The sequence below is a fragment of the Megalobrama amblycephala genome, linkage group LG18, assembly GCF_018812025.1.
Source record: "Megalobrama amblycephala isolate DHTTF-2021 linkage group LG18, ASM1881202v1, whole genome shotgun sequence".
NCBI lineage: Eukaryota > Metazoa > Chordata > Actinopteri > Cypriniformes > Xenocyprididae > Megalobrama > Megalobrama amblycephala.
In genome coordinates, this window is record NC_063061.1 from 3,842,751 (window position 1) to 3,866,721 (window position 23,971).

Consider the following 23,971-nt stretch of genomic DNA (forward strand, 5'->3'; position numbering starts at 1 on the left):
ATGAAGCAGTGTTTTGAAATCGCTCATCACTAGATATTGTTGAATAAAGTTATTTTTTTTTTTTTTTTTGCCGCACAAAAAGTATTCTCGTCGCTTCATAACATTAAGGTTGAACTACTGTAGTCACATGAACTGTTTTAAATACATCTTTAGCAGCTTTCTGGGCACTGAAAATGTTACTTATCTTGCTTTCAATGGAGGCCTCACTGAGCCATCGGATTTCATCAAAAATATATTAATTTGTGTTCCGAAGATGAACGAAGGTCTTACGAGTGTAGAGCGACATGAGGGTGAGTAATAAATGACAGAATTTTCATTTTTGGGTGAACTAACCCTTTAAGGATGGGCCATTTAATCTTAGGCCAGTTAACAACCATCCAAAACACCCTAGAAACTGTAGAGCAATGTCCTAGCAACCACCTAGCATCTACATAGAAACAACCTAACAATAATCCCGAACACCCCAGCAAGTGCACAGCAACACCCTGGCAATCTCCCAAAACACCCTAGCAACTACATAGCATCATTTTTTTTACTACACAGAACACCCTAGCAACTACATAGCAACATTCTATTTTGCAGCCTAGCAACTGCATAGCAACATCTTAGCAACCACCAAGAACGCCCTAGCAACTGCATAGCATTACCCTGGCAATCACCCAAAACACCCTATAACAACTACAAAACAACATTCTATTAACTACCAAAAACACTAGCAACTGCATAACAATGCCCTAGCAACCACCAAGAGCACCCTAGCAACTGCAATGTAACACCCTAGTAACAACCCATAACCCCCTAGCAGCTTAATGTCAATGTCCAATCAACCACCCAAAACACTCTAGCAGCTTCATAGTAACAACTACCCACGACATCCTAGCAACATGCTAGCAACCACCCAAAACACTCAAACATGTATGTCAAGCAACACAGTAAGAACAGCTTAGTAACAGCATAATAACACCCTGGCAACCATCCACAACACACTAAAGCATCATGGGAATGAGTTCTGTATAGGTAAGCCCTCTTTTGCTTACTCATCTTTTGTTCAAAAGTTTTATCTCAACCTCACTCTCTCCTACTCTTGAGTTTCTTGTAGCCACCATGATTCTCCGTTTCTTGCTGACTGTTATTTTTTCTTTTTCACTTTATTATTCCAACCGCACTCCTTTTCATTTAATTCACTGTCAGTTTTCACTTCATTCCCTCTCTCTCTGTCTGTCTTCTTTGCTAACCCATTTCTGTGTTCACATCAGCGCTGGAGAGTTGACTGATGGCCACTCACTCATGTCTCAGGACTTTCTATTGTACCCTGACTTGCATGTCATCAATAAAATAGGTTTATTTCTTTTGTATGCACCCCTAAAGCCCTACCATCATGCTTTCAGGTTTTTGCCTCACAACTTTTCTGACATGCACTTTTTTTTTTGCAAGGCACAGGCAAGTGTGGTGTGCATGTCAGATGACCACTACCAGGAGAGAATTAATAACATCACACTGTTTCATTACTGTCTTCCTTTTTCATGCGTAATATGTGCTGTGGCCATTGGATTTAATAGTCTGTGCTTATCGTGGCATATTAAAAGTCATTTTCAGGGAAAGTCATTCAAGCCTTGAGAACCTACCATGGTGATATGAATGTTCCTTGACCTTTAGAATTAACTTTATCCTCTTTCCACAAGGACTTGAAAAATCATAAAAGTCCCCATTTCACTTCAGAGGGATGTTCCACCTTGATGTTTGAAGCATATCGTGAAGAGAAGCAACTGATATCCAATGAAATATTCACTGGATCACCCATGGTGCGTGGATTGAGATACCGGGTTGATGTCACATTGAGGAAACTTCAAAGCAAGACTGGCTTTCACAGGGGAGGAGAGCTTCAAACGGACCACCGACCCGTAAGGAGATTCCTCTAGTCAGCCAGTCCTAAAGGTGTCTGATATGATAAGCTCACCTCTTCATTACTGACTGAACCCTTAAATAACACTGACATGCTGTGTACTTTAAAGTGCATTTGCATTTGTAATGTTGGACAAGGTTTTTTGCAGAAAACAAAACAAAACAAAAAAATAGTTTTTTGCCTTTAGAATTGATCCTCCACTAATAATCCCTTTTCAATTCATTAATTCAATTAACTGTCTGAATAACATTGTGATAGATTCACAAAATACTACATGCTATGCTAAAATGAAGAGCTGTAGGTGCTGCACATAGCAGGAACAGCACAAGATTTTGACAGACTTTCCTGGGTTTTTTAGTTTGTCTGGTGTTTAGGAAAAATACCATTTAACATTCTTCCTTACATGAATAATTTAATTAAAAATGAAAATTATATCATTATTGATAGCCACTGACATGTAAATGTGTTCAAATCAAGGGGTCAAGGTTTGGCTACTAGCAGCTACTTAGCATTGCTGCGTTAGTCCCTGCTGGTGGATACTGTAACTACAAAAAAGCCTAAAAACCATTTTACTCCACTGAAAAAGGCATCCACCTTAATTTAATGTAAGAGTGGATCATTTGTAAATGAAACGTGTCTGTCTTCCAATGTCATTTGCTTCCAGTTATTTTTAGCTGTACAAAACAGCTCGTTATGCAGCTTGATACTGCAAACTGGTATTTCTTACCATATTATTTTAATCTGTTGTAGTAATTATAAACATACTGGTTTGTAGCGCAAATAGTTTTACCTTTTACTGCACTTTGTTATTACAAGACCAAAAGTTGGTTGCGGTGTGTGCAGTTAAAGAAACAACAACAAATGTAATTCTGATTTTCTGATGCAAGACTTTTATTTTGAAAGACGTTGTTTGTAGTGCAAATATTTTTACTATTTACTGCACTTATTCTTCTCGTTAGCGGCTAATGCAGCTAGTAGTATTATTTTAATTAATTAAAATTCTCTGTTTTTTACCTTCATTCAATAAAAACGTTATATCATCATCATCATTAGGCACATTGGCCTGCGACAGCACGTGATGTCACTCTAGTGCAACCGTGAGTACAAAAGGGAACCTAGAGTACACATCACCAGCAGTTTTGTCTGAAGTACACATGACCAGGTATACCCGAAGCATGGCTGTGAGACATAGTGTCACGTTCCCCTTCTCAGGGAACCATGGTTACAAATGTAACCTGAGACATTCCCTTTCGAATGGGAACTCGCACTGTGTCCAAAGACACTTTGGGGATCTAAATACCCACTCCGCCATGCTGAGGGAATAACTGCCTAAATGGCTATGATAAGCACAAATGAATCTCAATGGACTTAGATGCTGGAGACCAATCCCTCACTCCATACACGGAGCTATCAGTGACACTGTTCCCTAAGACCACAACCTAAGTTCATGTTCTATGCAAGGAGAGCCTAACCAAGGCAGAACTCAGGCCCAGTAATGACAGGCATCACCTTAAATAGAATACAGGCAAGGAGAGGAAATGAAAGTTCTCTCGCCATGTCACTTATACTAGGGGGATCTGGATCTGAGAGGAGGCCATACCTACTCAACTTCAGGAACAGTTTATCAAGGTGGCCTCACAGAGTGCCAAACAACTGATGTTAATGTCTAGGTGGAGCTCAGGAGAGCGGAGGCCTCAGCAGAATGACTATCTGAGCAAGAGGAGACCAGCCACACTCAACCAGAAAGACAGCTTATCAAGGTGGCCTTGAGAGGGCCAAACACTTGAAGACACTATCTAGGTGGAACTTAGGTGAGTGGAGGCCTCAGCAGGATGACTCTTTAAGCGAGAGGAGGCCAGACCTACTCAACTTCAGGAACAGTTTGTTCAAGGTGGCCTCACAGAAGGCCAAACACCTGATGATACTGTCTAGGTGAAGCTCAGGAGAGCTGAGGCATCAGCAGAACGACTCCCTGAGTGAGAGGAGGCCAGCCAATCTCAACCATTAAGACAACTTATCAAGGTGGCCTTGAGAGGGCCGAAGACTTGAAGATACTGTCTAGGTGGAGTTTAGGTGAGAGAAGCCCTCAGCCCATAGGAGGAGGAGGAGGAGCCTGAGTGGCGACACTCTGCCTCTGGGCCTGTCTATTCTCCGAAGACACAGATAGCCCAGGGTGCCCTGAGGTTTTGGGCGCAGACCTGAGACCTTAATTTAGTATTCATTTTTATATGCTGCAGACTGCGCCCTTGCCTCTCTGATTTTATCGACCACCGCCTTGACTGTTGTGCTGAATAATTCTGAGGGCAAGACTGGCGCATCGAGAAGAAAGTGTTTTTCTTTCTCCCTGATGTTATCCAGGTTGATCCACAGATGCCTCTCCATTGCCACCATTGCTGCCATTGTATGACCAACAGCAGCAGCTGTTTGCTTGATGGCCTGGAGAGTAAGATCTGTGGCGCCGCAGCTCAGTAACTGGTTCAGGTAACTGGCATCATCCAGGTCTTTCAACAGGTCGGCCTGGTAGGCCTGCAACACTGCCATCATGTGCAGAGCACCATCGGCCAGCCAAGAAACTTGCCTAATCTGCCACAAGCGGTCTGTGGCTTTTTGTGCTTCCACAGGAGATCTAATCTCTCTGTCATGCGCGCCATAACATCCAACAGTTCACTGTATGTGGGTCAGGCAGGCTGAGAGGGCTCCATTAAAATATCTTCACCCTCAACAGCCACTTCCTGCTCTTCTCATCTCGATCTGTTGGATCGGACGATTCTAAAGAAAGAACATCCGTATCCAACTCGCATCAGCGGTAGAGGACTGAGAAATAGACATACCTCGCTCAAAATCCTCCTGTGAGCCCTTGGATCTCAGTTTCCACTGTGCCTCAGCAGGTCCCGAACCACCCGGGGGCAGACGCCTGTCCTAATTCCCTCGAGAACAGTGACAGGCGCGGATGGAGCTTTTTCATAGAAAAGCCCTCACAATCTGCGCATTCCGCTCCCTAGAGAACAGAATGCACATGATCTTCTCCGAGGCAGATAACACACATATGTGTATCATCCGGTGTCAGAAAACACTGACATGGGGGGACACACTTCCTGAAGTGCTTGCCAGCGGATGCCATGGTAATGGCCTTCACACGCTTAAAACAAACGGTCTCCTGAAGACAAAAAAGCTGTTGACATACTCTAGGTTCCCTTTTGTACTCACGGTCACACTAGAGTGACGTCATGGGCTGTCGCAAGCCAATGTCATTGTCCCATGTCTTCGGACGCAGTGCGAGTTCCCATTCGAAAGGAAACTCATTTTTCTCCAAATCCTGAAGCCTGATTGGTTCACATCTGTGCAACTGCACAGATAAATGGCATTTCATCCTGCCAAAATGGGTGGGGTTGACTGCAGTCATGCAGAAATGCCATAACATCAGAATCTTTTGACTGAGATGTGGCTAGCTTGACTCACTGGGCAGCATAGTAGTATGGCAAGCTATGCAATGCTCATTCCCATTATCTCAAGGAACCAGGGTTACGTGAGTAACCATAAACATTCCCTTTTCGATACAGTTCACTCGCATTGCGTCACCCTCATGTTGTTACAAACCTATGTGAGTTTCTTTCTTCAGTTGAACACAAAAGAAGATATTAAAAGATATAGGTCAAATAAAAAAAATTAAAAAACTGGGTCACAGGCCATGGCCAAACCAATTGAGAACTACTGTTTTGTATTACATATAGCCTATATGGAAAATGTAGTAAATTACCTGGGTACTCTTTACATACAGAAAATACTGTGTGTATTACACAACACAGGTGGTAATGTTTGTACAAAGTCACACAAACAAGTCACAAATCATTACTTCTCATTGTTCATTGTGAACCTTTTTATTTATTATTTTGAGCACAATACTGTGCTAAATCCAGATTTCTTGGTGTTAAGTGGCTGAAAAATATGGGCTGTCTTCTGTTTTCCCCTCTGTGTGTGTGTTTCCTCGTGATCTATTATATGCTATCATTGTTTGTCTTGTTCCGTCACTAACCACTAGGGGTTTTTCTTTCAGCGCACTATTTTCAGTGAGCTTGATGCATAGCGTCCAGAGGAAGGTCACTAGGGCACTGTGATGCAGAGGAATAATACCCATAATTCACCTCACAAGCACATCAGCTGCATCTGAAATAATTTTCCTGGAATACTGGAGCATTACAGCTGATCTAGTAAAGAAAATTATCATGTAACAACAGTTGATATCATACTGTGTTTAAGATATGAGAATCTTTCGTGGCAGCTTCACTGGGTTTTATCAGAAATCATTCCTTATCAAGATGAGCAGTGAAGAGACATGGACTGGAGGACGGCTTCTGGAGACAATCGCTGATGACCTTGACTGAAAATAAGAACCTAACTGGTTTATTTTCTGTGCCCTAAATGATCTTAACACATTCATCATAATATAAATGTAAAATAAGACATTTTATTTAATTCTGTCGAAGATTAGAAGTCAACTGGGTCTAACTGGGTTGTCATGGAACTTGATTTTGATAATGACTGGATTTTCTCCTTTTTCAAATGGTTGGACAAACAGTTCCACCTCAAACTCACCTCGATGACATTATATGGACTGAGATGGTGCGTTTCCACAGTTATCAACATCGCAAATCTAGTAAAGTTTTCATATTTTCATTTTTTTTTTATGTAATATACATTTATAACGCTACACTTTGTGTTATTACTGTGGCAGTAAATACCAAAACACTGCTGCGAGGGTGAAAAGTAAAATCCTACAACAGAAACTAATGCCTACGGGCTCTTTCACACAGAACGTGTTTTTTCTTTGAAAAACGTGAGATGCGGGGCAGTGGAAGGGGGAAAAATGCAAGGTCTTGAGGCCAGTATTTTAAGAGTTGGATCTGAGAAAAAACCACACCCTAACAGGTAGATTTTGGAACCAATTGTCAAGACCTTACGGCACGCCCCTTAACTCCAACCTGCAGATACCCACATTTGGAGGAGGTACTTGACATCTTTTTCTTTTCTGACTGCTGTAATCAGTCTCTCTATATTTTTCCCCTCTTTTGGAAAGTCATGGTACGGAACTGCACACATGAAATGCTGGAAGAAAAAAAAAAGTAGACTAAATCATACGCACAATTTATAAATCAAGAGAACAAATTAGTAAATCGCCAGATCCAAACGCTATTATGGATTTTTTTTTCTTTTGATATTGGAGCAATTGGGAATACAAAAAATATTTTTGCTGTCACCTCCCATTCACCTATAGAGGTTTACCCAACTATGATGACTTCTGCTTTTGTGAACCCTGGAAATGTGAAAAGGGTCCATTGCTTCTTGCACATTTTGTGTCATTTTCAAAGTGAAATGTCCAGTGAGTGACGCTAAAAAGGGCTTTTCACACTTGAAATACTGTCAACTTGGAATCCTTGTTACTCATTTTTCGTGGGACTTGAACCCGATCATGCCGCATCGCAAGTGCAATTTGAGCTACCAAGCAAATTTACTATGGGTGCGTCTCAATCAGCTCCCTAGTTCAGTAATCAGGGCACTTGTCAGGGTGTCAGCCATTTATCAATCAGATAGTGTATCAATCTTTATATTTCGCTGAAACGTTCGCTCCCTAAAAGAGTCCAACAGTGCACCATAAAAACCAGGGAGCATCGATGCTCACTATGTTTCCTCAGTGGAATTTTATATATCACGTGAGCCACCTCACTACACAAAATGATGCACAATATATACAAACCATTATTTAATTATATTTCAGCATAAACATACATTGTTAGATAGGTAATGAACTGATAATCTAGCTATATTTGATTTATGGCTGAAATGTTGCACGTGCATGTAACAATCTTTTTGGCATAAAGGGTTCTTTAAAATTGAGTCAAGAATATAGTTATATAGAATCACACTGAACCTTTTTTTAAGAGTGTACTATTGTGTATAAGGTATGGTGCAAAAGTAAGTCTTTATTAATCGATAATGCCCTTTACATCTGAATTTGTGTGAAAAGGAATTAAAGTTGTTGGTGTTTTACTGCTACTGGTGTTAATTTCAGCTGGACTGAATTGCGGTGACATATGTACAGTATTGTACATGCAAAAATGTACAAACCCGATTCCAAAAAAGTTGGGACACTGTACAAATTGTGAATAAAAAAGGAATGCAATAATTTACAAATCTCATAAACTTATATTTTATTCACAATAGAATATAGATAACATATCAAATATTGAAAGAGAGACATTTTGAAATGTCATGACAAATATTGGTTCAAAACCATACTGGATGCCCGTGATCTTCGGGCCCTTAGACGGCAGTGCATCACATACAGGAATGCTACTGTAATGGAAATCACAACATGGGCTCAGGAATACTTCCAGAAAACATTGTCGGTGAACACAATCCACCGTGCCATTTGCCGTTGCCGGCTAAAACTCTATAGGTCAAAAAAGAAGCCATATCTAAACATGATCCAGAAGCGCAGGCATTTTCTCTGGGCCAAGGCTCATTTAAAATGGACTGTGGCAAAGTGGAAAACTGTTCTGTGGTCAGACGAATCAAAATTTGAAGTTCTTTTTGGAAAACTGGGACGCCATGTCATCCAGACTAAAGAGGACAAGGACAACCCAAGTTGTTATCAGCGCTCAGTTCAGAAGCCTGCATCTCTGATGGTATGGGGTTGCATGAGTGCGTGTGGCATGGGCAGCTTACACATCTGGAAAGGCACCATCAATGCTGAAAGGTATATCCAAGTTCTAGAACAACATATGCTCCCATCCAGTCTTCGTCTCTTTCAGGGAAGACCTTGCATTTTCCAACATGACAATGCCAGACCACATACTGCATCAATTACAACATCAAGGCTGCGTAGAAGAAGGATCCGGGTACTGAAATGGCCAGCCTACAGTCCAGATCTTTCACCCATATAGAAAACATTTGGTGCATCATAAAGAGGAAGATGCGACGAAGAAGACCTAAGACAGTTGAGCAACTAGAAGCCTGTATTAGACAAGAATGGGACAACATTCCTATTCCTAAACTTGAGCAACTTGTCTCCTCAGTCCCCAGACGTTTGCAGACTGTTATAAAAAGAAGAGGGTATGCCAAACAGTGGTAAACATGGCCTTGTCCCAACTTTTTTGAGATGTGTTGATGCCATGAAATTTAAAATCAACTTATTTTTCCCTTAAAATGATAAATTTTCTCAGTTGAAACATTTGATATGTCATTTATGTTGTATTCTGAATAAAATATTGAAATTTGAAACTTCCACATCATTGCATTCTGTTTTTATTCACAATTTGTACAGTGTCCCAGCTTTTTTGGAACCGGGTTTGTAGGTAGAGGCACATTTTACCAATGAGCTTAGGTTGCTTTTAATGCAAACTATTCAGTCTTTGTGTGGACAACACAATCTTGTCGAAACCTACAAATGACAATTAAAACATTACAGAAACAGACCATTAATCAGTATACAGTATGGCCTGTTCAGTAGGCTTCAAAACAGAGGCACTGTGAGGAGATAAAATGTTCCACGTGACTTGCATGTCACCACAGATAAGAGCTCACACATCAGTGCTGGGAGATCAAAGACTTACAACATGAGTTAGGATGACCGAGACCCCGAAGGAGCAAGATAAAACCCACAAAATGCCACCATGCAGAATGTAGTTCTGGTCCAAAGTCTGAGTTAAAAGAACTGTTGACTTAAATAGGTGATCCTCTAACACCTCCCTCTGCGGCGAAAAACATCTATGCTGATCAAGATGCTTGTTTTTGGCTGAACAGAATCAAGCTTAAGGCACACAAACATCTAACTGGCTGTCCATCAGCAGCGTGCTGGACTGGGTGAGATGATGGTTTCCGCCCCAGGTGCCTGAGCTGTTGCTGTGGACACGTGGCTGCTAAGGAGATGCACACACAAACACTGAAACACATCACAGCAAGACAATATCTCTCTAGGGCACATATACTCCAAAAAGTGTCACGGATGTTCGTGGATCCTCCTGGGAAGTTTCTATACTTGTGAGCTGGTATACTTTGAGCTGATGTGCGCTAAATAAAACGACTTTGGCCATTTTTTATATTTCACTGGAGGATTTTAACTGCTAGTACAATAAAATAAAGAGCACATTAGGTGTGTAATAGTTTATTTGTAGTTTATTACTTGACATACAATAAAGGAAAATAACACGGTAACACTTTACCTTTATATATAATGCATTATAAAAGTATCTTTAGTGTGTTAATTATGCCTGTAATGCAGCTTATATAACAGTGGTTACAATTATTCATTAGATCATACAATGCATATTGTATGATCTAATGAATAATTGTAACCACTGTTATAATACATTATAAGACTTATCTATTCACTGAACATAAAGTATAATGAATTAAAGGGGACCTATAATGCCCCTTTTGCAAGATGTATTATAAGTCTCTGGTGTCCCCAGAATGTGTCTGTGAAGCTCAAAATAACCCACTGATCATTTATTATAGCTTGTCAAATCTATGCTCTGCTCCCGGCCCCCCTTTTTTAAGAAATTTAATGGACAAAGTTTATATATATATATAGTAATAATCAGGAGTTTTGTTAAAAAATATTATGTATTCAACACAATATAATTAATTAAATATTATTTTTTCTAAGATAATAATAAAATATTATTTCAAACTACAATTTCCTAAACAGAAATGTTATACTTTAGATATATTATATCAGAATCTTGATTAAAACTATACAAAAAGAGGTTTATTGGTTCTCAGAGATTTTTGTTTGAGAAACAGTTTCTTGAAACTTTCCGTGATCTTTCCTCACAGTCACTCCTGTCCTCATTTTTCACCTTTCTGGTTTTGTATCTGCAGTGCTTAAGGCTCCAGCGGTCTCATGTCCCCCAGGGGCCTCACAGAAAACCCTTGATGGCAGCCATACACCTGTCGTCTCAAACACAGAGACACACTCTCCTTACTTCACCCCAGGACAGTGTGTGTGACAACAGTGCCCTCTACAGAAATGCACACACACACACACACACACACACACACACACACACACACACACAAGTTTTGGACCAGGCTTGTAGATGTCATATAATCCTTGAAAACCATGATGGATGATTTAAATTATTTATATAGGGGAGGTTGCTAGTAACTCCAGTGAATATTTCTCATGGTAGACACATACCTTCAAGTCTTGGGTTAAGTAAAAATCTATTGATTATTTAGTAAAAATCTATTGAACATTAAGTAATACATTATTATACAATATTATATTTAGTAATACATTTAGTAATACATTATTTTTTACAAAAAAATGTATTTATTAGCTTTAGTTAATGCACTGTGAACTAAGAGAGAGAGGGGGGATTGTGTCAGTGTGTGAGGTGGGGGGATTTGTGTGTGGCTTGTGGACATTTTATATTGATGAATTGGTATCAAATCTTTTAACAGACATGTCATGTACATATATATTGCCAAAAGTATTGGGACACCCCCCTCCAAATCATTGAATTCAGGTGTCCCAATCACTTCCATGGCCACAGATGTATAAAATCAAGCACCTAGGCATGCAGACTGCTACTACAAACATTTGTGAAAGAATGGGTGACTCTCAGGAGCTCAGTGAATTCAAGCGTGGTACTGTGATAGGTTGCCACCTGTACAATAAGTCCATTCGTGACATTTCCTCACTACTAAATATTCCACGGTCAACTGTTAGTGGTATCATAACAAAGTGGAAGCAATTGGGAACAACAGCAACTCAGCCACAAAGTGATAGGCCACATAAAATCACAGACCGGGGTCAGCGCATGCTGAGGCGCACAGTGCGCAAAAGTCACCAACTTTCTGCAGAGTCAATAGCTACAGACCTCCAAACTTTGTGTGACCTTCAGATTAGCTCAAGAACAGTGCGTAGAGAGCTTCATGGAATGGGTTTCCATGGCCGAGCAGCTGCATCCAAGCCTTACATCACCAAGTACAATGCAAAGCGTCGGATGCAGTGGTGTAAAGCACGCCGCCACTGGACTCTAGAGCAGTGGATACGTGTTCTCTGGAGTGACCAATCACACTTCTCTGTCTGGAAATCTGATGGACGAGTCTGGGTTTGGTGGTTGCCAGGAGAACGGTACTTGCCTGACTGCATTGTGTCAAGTGTAAAGTTTGGTGGAGGGGGATTATGGTGTGGGGTTGTTTTTCAGGGGTTGGGCTTGAACCCTTAGTTCCAGTGAAAGGAACTCTTAATGCTTCAGCATACCAAGACATTTTGGACAATTTCATGCTCCCAACTTTGAGTTTGGGGATGGCCCCTTCCTGTTCGAACATGACTGCGATGAGTGAGTTTGGTGTGGAGCAACTTGATTGGCCTGCACAGAGTCCTGACCTCAACCCGATAGAAAACCTTTGGGATGAATTAGAGAGGAGACTGTGAGCCAGGCCTTCTCTCCAACATCACTGCCTGACCTCACAAATGCGCTTCTAGAAGAATGGTCAAAAATTCCCATAAACACACTCCTAAATCTTGTGGAAAGCCTTCCCAGAAGAGTTGAAGCTGTTATAGCTGCAAAGGGTGAGCCAACTTTATAATAAACCCTACAGATTAAGAATGGGATGTCATTAAAGTTCATGTGCACATAAAGGTAGGCGTCTGAAAAACTTTTGGCAATATAGTGTATGTGTCAGATGGTCACTTACGTTCCCAGAGTTAATGTTTACATTTGCTAGCCGAGCGCACTAGCAACTGTACTCACCTGGTACATTTAAAATCGATGTGATTTCTCCCCAGCTCTTCTCTTTATCTGTGCGGTTGTGGTACAGTTTTGAAGATACTTTGTATAGGCAGTCATGTTGTTGCCACATATCAACAAGTCGCTCCTCTATCTCTGAAGTCCAACGGATCCGTGCTGCAGGTTTCACGGTTGCCATTTCAAAATGTCCGTCGCTTCCATCTCCTTGTAGACTTGTTTCGTATTGGCTATTGTGACAGTACTGTCGTAATCATTATTTACATGAATAAACAAACAACAGTTGTATTTTTATTAACTAAAGTTAAAAAAGATGAATAAATACTGTCACAAATGTATTGCTCATTGTTGATGTTAGTTAATACATTAAAGGTGCAATGTGTACATTTTAGGAGGACCTATTGACAGATATGTAATATAATATATAACTATGTTTTCAGTGGTGTATAAAGACCTTACATTTTTATTACTTTAGAATGAGCCATATCTATCTACATACACCGTGGGTCCCCTTACATGTTAAGGGGCGTTTACACAACACCGTTTTCAACTAAACATGGAAAACTTTTTATGTGTTTTGCCTGTTCATTTACACGACAATGGCGTTTTGGTGGCCTGAAAACGCAAACTTTTGAAAACGGGTTTCAAAGTGCAAGTTTTTGAAAATGTAAACAAAAACGCGCATCTGTGAAAATGATGACGTCATGCACATGCGCATTACAAGTTCAGTAGACAGTGTTTCATCGCCCTCTAATGGCCTGCCAGCAGAATACAGCATATGTAGTCATTTTTACGGATTTGTATGAATGGAGATAGTTTTGACAATGGAGTCGCCTTTACGTGGAAAACTCAAAGGAAAAACTTCTCTGTTTTAAGCATATCGATGTCGTGTTAACGTACCCTTAGTCACCGTTTTGCGCCGGCATGTTTCTACAGTAGCCCTTAATGGACAAACTGCTCTACAGAGCGCGTATGATTGAATGGCTACTCTCTGCTGTCCTGTGTTGGCCACCGTTAGCCACTGTGTTGGTTCCTTGCCGCTGTCGCCTTTGGCTTGCTTAGTTGGGGACACTTGACATTTGACTTGACATTTGATAGTCAACAGTGCTTTGATCTGCCTGCATTGACACTATTCTTTAAGAACTGCTGTGCAGTCAAAATAATGTACTAGTCATCAATGTAAAGCTGCTTTTACACAATCTACATTTAAAAAGCGCTATATAAATAAAGGTGACTTGACTTGACCGTAGCTTCTCTATATTGCAATTCGCAACCTCACCACTAGATGCCGCTGAAATTTACACACTGCACCTTTAACTCATGTTCACAAATGAGTCCTTATTGTAAAGTGTTACCAGTATTTATTTGTGTACATCATTACTTTTTTAAATTCATATGCCCTTAATCTTTAATCAAAATGGGTGGGGCAACCTGTCATGAAATCCACCAATAGTAAACCATCCAATCAATTCCCCATGAATAAAATCAAGTCCCATCCTAGATTTATTCTTGTTTAAGAATTTTTTTAACAGATTTTTATTTTGGATAAAACAAGAGAAGAAATGTCAAAACAGTTTTAACTCTGACTTTGAAACACAATTTAAAAAAGTGCCAATCCAAACTGAATTCATATAGCAAAACCCGCATATGCACTATATGTACCGTGAGAGAGCAATCTGAAATCAAAGCATACACAGCCCCAGAAGTCATCAGGACCCTCTTCTCCACTCATCCGTCTCTCCACCCATCTGTCACTCCATCTCTCCGTCAGTTTGAAATGTCAGCGGCATCAATCTTCAAGCAGAGAGTACTGATATGTCTAACCCTGCGTGAAGTTCAGGACCCCGGGTAATAAACATCCTGACAGCTGAGACGGCCCCTCAGTCTTTTAGCATCGCCAAAAACACGGATGAGAAGAAAATTGGAGCCGTGTACCCACGCACACACACAGTGTCTCAGGAGCTCTCCAGCACAGTAGAAACTGTGTAGATCTGTGTCTTCAGTCTCTTCTTCATCTCTCTGATCATTTGACAGAGGGCCAGAGGGTAGCAGCAATATACCGTAGTCCAGTCCTCACACACGCTGCCCTAGAGACACAACAGCACACTGTAATGCATTCTTAATTTAATATAGCCAGACAAATTAGGGTTTGTAGATTTCTAAGTAAGGATACATTTCCCTGATATTGATTTAACACCCCCCTCCAAGTCAAGGAATCTAGTTATGGAATTTCATTTAAGGAATCTTCATCTAACTGTCAAATACTGGATGTGTTTTACTTCTTAGCACAAGAAGGATATGACAAGATAAATCTGTACACCTAGAGGAAACATTGTTAATAGGTTTTTTAGGTCACCGTAATCCATTGTTCAGCGGAAACTCAAGTTTACCGTGATATCTGAGTAGAGATGTTGGTTCTCACATTAAAGGCCCAAGGTATAGTAACGTATAATGACGTAAAGCTAACGTATATGTTTTTACGTGTACATTAGTGTAAGCATACAGTCGAATGCATAGCCTTTCAAAGCCTACTCCATTTGATAGCGTGTACGAACCAAGTGTTCCGCACAAGTCCTGAAAAGTGAAGCCGAAGCATTTTGTTCGCCCCCTGATGGCCGGCTACAGTATAGGTCAAACTTAAAAATCCAATTACATTTCAAATAATTTTTTCCAAAGATGGTTTCTGTCATTTTAGGTAGTTCTCATCATGCAGACGTATGTTCAAGTGTTCGTTTTCCCAATAAGTTTGGGTTTTAGTTAGTTATATGATGCTATAAAAATGGGGCGCGGCAACATGTCAGTCATATGAGATCCGCCAATAGCGAACCATCCAATCAATTCCCCATGGACAAAATCAAGTCCCGCCCTTCATTTGTTCTTGTTCAAGAAGTTGTTTCACTCAGAATTACGTCATGATATATACTATTGCAGCTTCTGTTTCATGCCGACTTGAAATAATGTTAGAATGGTTTATTAAATAATTATAATGGTATATAATGTTATAATATTCAATTACAAATAAATAATAAGTAAGGATTTGTTTCCCTGATGTTGATTTAACATTCCCCTCCAAGTCAAGGAATATGGTTCTCACATTAAAGACCCAACGTATACGAATGTATAAAGTAAAGCTATTGTATATGTTGTTGTTTTTTTTTTTTTTTTTTTTTTTACGTGTACGCTAGCATAAGCATACAGTCGAATACGTAGCCTACTCCATTTGATACCATGTGCGAACCAAGTGTGCCGCACAATTACTGAAAAATCAAAGCCCCCTAGTGGCCAGCTGCAGTTTAGGTCATAAACCCTGCCCTCTCCTTGTAATCGAATGGGACGTGAGCCAAACTTAAAAATCCAATTACATTTCCAATATTTTTTTTTTCAAAAAGTGGTTTCTGTTCAAGTGTTCGTTTTCCCAGGAAGTTTGGTTTTAGTTAGTTATTTGATGCTATAAAAATGGGGTGTAATGTCATGATTGACAGCTGTGCTTGTGACTGAGTCTGCGGGAGCGGGAGTGTGGGTGGGACCTTGATACCGCGGCTCCACCTCAGGATCACTACTGCGTAGACTCTGGCTCCGAATGACGAAATCGGCAATGATTATTACTGGGATATTTTGGCTTCATTTTATTTATTTTTTACAGTGGAAGGACACACTGTCCTTTTTTTTTTTTTTACAGTCTATGGTGCGAACACAGGCAGTCAACACATCGCTCTAGAAAGTTTCATCTTTGTCTAGTGTCTGCGCTATTTTTGTTCAAGTTATGACTGATAAAAATGTCTTCTTTTAAACTAAAGTTGCGGCAATCTCATATCCTCCTTACACAAGCGCTTGTCAATACGGGTGTCTGTTATTGCAGTCTCTGGTATTTTGTTGTTCCATCTCTTTAGTTTGGTTTTCTACTATGAAACAACGGTCCGGGCCACTGTTGCCACCTTGTGGAACAACTGATTAGTGCAAAACAAATTCAATGCGCATGTGCGGTTACAAAAATCGGGCGGCGTGCGTACTATTCTAGTGATGAAATTTGCGTACTCATAAAAACTGAAGTATACTATGGGGTTTAAGGTGAACTTTCTGGCACATCCATCTTGATTTCAGTGTAGCTGGCTCAAATGGTGGCAGAAAGTTTTTTTGTTTTCGTTTTTGTTTTTTAAACAATTAATCAATTTGAAAATGTTACTGCTTGACTTTTGTTAATTATTGTTACTAATCCTAAATTACTACATCATTTCAAACTTAAGTTTTTAATTCATATAATTATTAACATGAAAAGATAATGAGTAATTAAGCATAAAAAATGGAATAGATAAATGAGTAATTTTTTGTTAGTTTCATTCAGTAAAAAAAAAAAAGCAAAATGTGTTATGGTATTGAAGATCACTGCAAAAATGTGTAATCATTGTTTTAACTATTGAAGGTGCCCTCGAATGAAAAATTGAATTTATCTTGGCATAGTTAAATAACAAGAGTTCAGTACATGGAAATGACATACAGTGAGTCTCAAACTCCATTGTTTCCTCCTTCTTATGTAAATCTCATTTGTTTAAAAGACCTCAGAAGAACAGGCGAATCTCAACATAACACCGACTGTTACGTAACAGTCGGGGTGTACGCCCCCAATATTTGCATATGCCAGCCCATGTTCCCAACATTATAAAAGGCATTAGACAAGGGCAGCCAGTATTAACGTCTGGATGTGCACAACCAAATCATCAGACTAGGTAAGCAAGCAAGAACAATAGCGAAAAATGGCAGATGGAGCAATAATAACTGACATGATCCATGATATCATGATATTTTTAGTGATATTTGTAAACTGTCTTTCTAAATGTTTCGTTAGCATGTTGCTAATGTACTGTTAAATGTGGTTAAAGTTACCATCGTTTCTTACTGTATTCACGGAGACAAGAGAGCCGTCGCTATTTTCATTTTTAAACACTTGCAGTCTGTATAATTCATAAACACAACTTCATTCTTTATGAATCTCTCCAACAGTGTAGCATTAGCCGTTAGCCACGGAGCACTATCAAACTCATTCAAAATCAGAAGTAAACAATATAACAGTATACAATACTCACATAATCCGACGCATGCATGCCGCATGCATGACGAACACTTTGAAAAGATCCATTTTGAGGGTTATATTAGCTGTGTAAACTTTGTTAAGGCACTGTTCAAGGCAAGCGCGAGCTCTGTGGGCGGAGAGCACGGGATTTAAAGGGGCCGCAGCATAAAATCGGTGCGTTTATAATGATGCCCCAAAATAGGCAGTTAAAAAAATTAATTAAAAAAGAATCTATGGGGTATTTTGAGCTGAAACGTCACAGACACATTCAGGGGACACCTTAGACTTATATTACATCTTTTAAAAACATAATCTAGGGCACCTTTAAACACCATTGCTCGATACCAAACAGGGTTATTATCGTTAACTAAATAAACTAAAACCATTAAAAAAAAAAAAAAAAATCTGTTACTTTAAACAAAATAATGTTAAATAAAATACAAAAATTATTTCTCATTTTCATTAGTTTAACTTAAAAGTACTACCTAAATAAGCTAAAACTAATAAATAAAAATTAATGAAACTATACATACGAAAAAAAATGTTGGTAGAACTGGATATTGGATATAGAATTGCATAGCAAAATAGTCAATTAAAATATAATAGTAATTGGAACATGCAAAATGATATTCTTGCATATTTTTTTTTGTTTGTTTCATTTTAAAAAAATAATAATTTTGCATATTTAATAGATCAAATCGATCTCAGGATCTTCTTCGTTTTTGTTAGCACTGTTTCCTAATGCCTGTGAAGTTTTTAGTCTGTGAAAACTCCAAAACTCAATTTCCAGCATGTCACATTGTTTACATTACTGCTGAATCCTTACCCTGATTTTAAAGCGCTCTCTGATGCCCACCCTCATGGCGAACGTGGAGCCGGGCAGCATAGGCAGACACACGCATTCTCCATACTGATGAGCCAGACTCAGGTCCAAACAACACGGCACAAACGCACCCATCAGAACTGCACAGAAGAGGGGAGAGATGCTTTGAGACGTGGGCTGGGATCTGTCGAGAAACTCTGAGCATCAGTGCTTATCTGCAATTAGTCTAACACTGACTGCAAAAAAAAAAAAAAAAAAGGATTCAATTCTGATAAATATGACTTTGAAAGAGAAATCAATGTCCTTGGAAAAAGCAGGATTTTGTTTTATGCCCAGGTTTACTTTAAATTAATGGAAAATCATTACCAATTTATAATCATTAAGGAACGTCATTAACTTTTAATGATTGTGAAACGGTACACAAAACACTGGATTAGGAAAACAACAGTAATTACTTCAAGCGTGTACATGGTAGACTACATACTAAGACCAAAAAAGTTTGACCTCTAAGATTTTTTAAGTCATTTTTGCGATTTGTGAAATAATCTGTGGATATGTATTTTCAGCAGGATACCGTACATCTTTTGGACAAATTTAATTATGTTTAACTGTGACAAACAACAGTTTGCTACTGTTTGCTAAAATATGCAGCTATGGATTTCTGTGTACAATTTGTCAGTAAAGATCAATCTCAATGGCTTGTATAGAGATGCAGAGGCTTCATAGATAGACTAACAATAAATAAACTGCTGTGTTGGATTTCCTGAGGCTATAAGTGTATTAGACCAAATTGTGTCCCACTAGAGTTCCAGGCCAGTTTCATTATTTTGGAAAAGAAAAAGATGTTTTCTTTGTTATCAAGCAGACTGAAACAAGGTGTAGTCGTATTGATTTAATTACAAGAGTCTTAATACAATTAAAAATGGAGAAATCATTTCTGTCGGGAATCAAGAAATGATGGACGCCTGTTTCTGCATGCTTTTCACTGTAATTGCAAGTTTATATCTTGCAATTGTGGAAGCTTGTTTCCGCCATTAAATAAAAAAATTAAAAAGGTAATTGTGACTTTTTATAATAAAAATATAATGTCAGAATTACGAGATATAAAGTCAGAATTGCGAGTTTAAAGTCAGAATTGTTATAAAGTCAGAATTTTGTTATAAAGTCAGAATTGCATAAAGTCAGAATTGCGTGATATAAAGTCAGAATTGTGAGTTATAAAGTCAGAATTGCAAGATATAAACTCACAATTGACTTTTTTCTTGCAATTACGAGTTTGCAACTCACAATTCTGACTTAATTTCACACAATTGCAAGATTTAAACTCACAGTTGAGTGTTACAAAGTCAGAACTGTGACTTTATAAAACAACTGTGAGTTAAAACCTCGCAATTCTGACCTCATAACACAATTTTGAGCTTAAATCTCACAATTCTAAGAAATTCTTTATTTTTTTATTTGCAATTCTGACTTTATATCACGCAACTCTGACTTTATACCTCGCAATTCTGACTTTATATCTCGCAATTCTGACTTTATATCACACAATTCTGACTTTATCTCGCAATTCTGACTTTATATCTTGCAATTCTGACTTTATATCTCGCAATTCTGACTTTATATCACGCAATTCTGACTTTATCTCGCAATTCTGACTTTATATCTCGCAATTCTGACTTTATATCTCGCAATTGTGACTTTATATCATGCAATTCTGACTTTATCTCGCAATTCTGACTTTATATCATGCAATTCTGACTTTATATCATGGAACTCTTACTTTATACCTCGCAATTCTGACTTTATATCTTGCAATTCTGACTTTATATCATGCAATTCTGACTTTATCTCGCAATTCTGACTTTATATCACACAATTCTGACTTTATGTCTCGCAATTCTGACTTTATATCTCGTAATTCTGACTTTATATCACGCAATTCTGACTTTACACGCAACTCTGACTTTATACCTCGCAATTCTGACTTTATATCTCGCAATTCTGACTTTATATCATGCAATTCTGACTTTATATCATGCAACTCTGACTTTATACTTCGCAATTCTGACTTTATATCTCGCAATTCTGACTTTATATCATGCAATTCTGACTTTATCTCGCAATTCTGACTTTATATCTCGCAATTCTGACTTTATATCTCGCAATTCTGACTTTATATCATGCAATTCTGACTTTATCTCGCAATTCTGACTTTATATCTTGTAATTCTGACTTTATATCACGCAACTCTGACTTTACACGCAACTCTGACTTTATACCTCGCAATTCTGACTTTATATCTCGCAATTCTGACTTTATATCATGCAATTCTGACTTTATCTCGCAATTCTGACTTTATATCATGCAATTCTGACTTTATAACAATTCTGACTTTAAACTCGCGATTCTGACTTTATATCACACAATTCTGATTTCATAACTCGCAATTCTGACTTTATATCATGAAATTCTGATTTGATCTCTCTCGTTGCCTTTATATTTCAAAATGTTACTTCATGTCACAGTGCAACTTTGTTGCAAAGCGAGTTTAAGTCTTGCAGTTGCGACTATTTCTTGTAGTCGCGACTTTATCTCACAACTGTGACTTTCTCGTATTTGCTTGAAACTTAAATGTCTCCCAGTTTTCACTTTATATCTTAAAAATGTTACTTTATACTTCAAAGTTTTATTATATGTATATTACAAAGTAAGTTTGTTATGCAGTTCCAACTTTATTTCTTGTAACTGCAACATAATTGCAACTATATCTTGCAATTGTCACTTTGTTTTTTGCATTTACTTATATATATAACTTATATTTCTCCCAATTTTTAATTTATATTCAAAACATTACTTCATACTGTATGTGACAGTGCGACTTTGTATATCTCACAATATTTATTTTATACTTCATCTCACTCAATGCTCCCTCGTGCACTTCCTCTTACATGTGCTGGTGTCACCACACACGTCAAACAGTCCTGTGCTCCAGTCTCCCCCTGTTTGTGTGATAGTGGTCACTGTCGTTGTGGTCTCCCCAAGGCCAGGTTGAGTCAGCACAGGAAGTTCCATCGTTGCACTTCCTGTTAGGTTTGTTTCAGCATCTTTTCCACCTGGAGAGTCCATTTGAATCTAAGGGCGACACATGAAAGCTGCTTCAGACAAAAAATATAGACACACAATCCTATAAAGGCAGAAAAAAGGGAGTCCTCACCTGACCTGTAAGTTTTGACAGCGTTGTGACATTAATGAAATGAAATGCATACTAATGAGGGTGCATACTACTTACATGGTGAATGTGGCTCAGAACAATCCCTCACGATGACAACAGACTAAGGGAAAAGACAGGGGTGAGTTTCCTATGGTGACAGTAGTGTGTTCTTTCTGATAGCCGCTTGGCCAAGAAGCCCTGACAGAAAGCTGCTGTGAGATGATAAGCCTTCATACACACACACACACACACACACAACGCACAGGAGACCCCCACACAAATGAAAACACCTCGCAAGCGCATTCAAATACTAACTCTCAAGTCACAAACAGCAATGTAACACACATTAGCAGACAAAGATACAAATATTCCTCTCAAATACAATTATACAACACATAATCATGAATTTTGGGACTGCAGGCCTACTTACAAATATCCCACTGGAGCCTACAATTTACACACACAAAAAAATATTAAACAAAACCTCGCAAATGACACCTCCAAATATGCAAGCTTACCAGTGATCCAGCCTGTGTGAAATAGATGTTACATAAATTCACCCCAAGAGCAGCAATGCAGAATAGCACGTCCTCTTGAGGTTAATGTCTCGCATCACTTCCTTCTGCACTGCAGCTAACGCACATCAAACAGTGTCACATCTACTAATGAAACATTGCATATAGCTGTCATATATAGAATGGGTTGCTTATATTTTTGCCACCCAAGCCTGTTGAAGTCCATGTAATCGTTTATCTGAATGTGTTTCTTTGTGGCTGATCTCGTCTCCACTTGCATCCAACTGTAAAAATGAGCCGTCTTCATATCTGCTACGGCCTGCTTGGCCGGAAAATAGAGTAATATCCCTCATAGCGTTGGCACATTCTGAGAAAACAGCACTATTTGGGTCCTAAAAATTGTTTTTTTGCAACTTTTTGTTTATCATTTGACCTTTAAAGAAAATTCATATTTTCTCACTTCAGTCCAAAAGGGCCGTAACCACCAAGACAGTGTGGGACTTTCAGATTAGTGATCATCCAATATGGTTTTATCGAAGAAACCAATTGTTATTAGTTACTAACCTTATACAGATAACCTTAAGTACTACATTATTTCAACCCAATCACAGTAGGTTTGGAATCGATCTGATAGTCTTATTCATTCATTACAAGTAGGCCTACACCTTGTAATAAATCTTAAGACTTATTCATGCTTTTGAAGGAAGTCTCCTATGTTCACCAAGGCTGCATTTACAGGTGCTGGTCATATAATTAGAATAACGTGAAAAAGTTCATTTTTTTATTGTAAAATATTTTTAAAAATGAAACTTTCATATATTCTAGATTCCCTACATGTAAAGTAAAACATTTCAAAAGTTTGTTTTTTTAAATTTGTTGATTAGAGCGTACAGCTAATGAAAGTCCAAAATCCAGTATCTCAAAATATTAGAATATTTACATTTGAGTTTCATTAAATGACCATTTCTACAGTATAAATTCCGGGTATCTCTTGTTCTTTGAAACCACACTAATGGGGAAGACTGCTGGCAATGGTCTTGGCAATGGTCCAGAAGACTTGGCAATGGTCCAGGAGACAATCATTGACACCCTCCACAAAGAGAGTAAGTGACAGAAGGTCATTACTGAATGGGGTGGCTGTTTACAGAGTGATGTATCAAAGCATATTAAATGCAAAGTTGACTGGAAGGAAGAAATTGGGTAGGCAAAGGTGCACAAGCAACAGGGATGACCACAAGCTTGAGAATACTGTCAAGTAAAGCCGATTCAAACACTTGGGAGAGCTTCACAATGAGTAGAATGAAGCTGGAGTCAGCGCATCAAGAGTCACCACACTCGGACATCTTCAGGAAAAGGACTACCAAGCCACTTCTGAAACAGAAACAACGTCAGAAGCTTCTTACCTGGGCTAAGGAGAAAAAGAACTGGACAGTGAACAGTGGTCGAAAGTCCTCTTTTCAGATAAAAGTAAATTTTGCATTTCATGTTGAAATCATGGTCCCAGAGTCTGAAGGAAGACTGGAGAGGCACAGAATCCAAGCTGCTTGAAGTCTAGTGTGAAGTTTCTGAAGTCAGTAATGATTTGGGGGGCCGTGACATCTGCTGGTGTTGGTCCATTGTGTTTTATCAAGTGCAAAGTCAATGCAGCCATCTTCCAGGAGATTTTGGAGCACTTTATGCTTCCATCTGCTGAC

General features: G+C 38.8%; 1 protein-coding gene across 2 annotated transcripts; it reads right to left on the minus strand.

Annotated features, from left to right (window-relative positions):
- Positions 1–14,162: 14,162 nt before the first annotated feature.
- Positions 14,163–22,556, minus strand: plac8l1 (PLAC8 like 1). Of its 2 annotated transcripts, XM_048167655.1 has the most exons (5): positions 22,281–22,556; positions 21,841–21,883; positions 21,500–21,683; positions 18,555–18,691; positions 14,163–14,747 (listed from the first exon to the last, which is right to left on the minus strand). In XM_048167655.1, exons 3-5 carry the CDS (start codon positions 21,675–21,677, stop codon positions 14,616–14,618), a joined length of 447 nt encoding a protein of 148 aa, XP_048023612.1. In that variant the 5' UTR covers positions 21,678–21,683; positions 21,841–21,883; positions 22,281–22,556; the 3' UTR covers positions 14,163–14,615. The 2 variants fall into 2 exon arrangements, with proteins under 2 accessions (XP_048023612.1, XP_048023613.1); XM_048167656.1 differs by lacking the exon at positions 22,281–22,556 and having other exon boundaries at positions 21,766–22,261.
- Between the last annotated feature and the right edge of the window lie 1,415 nt (positions 22,557–23,971).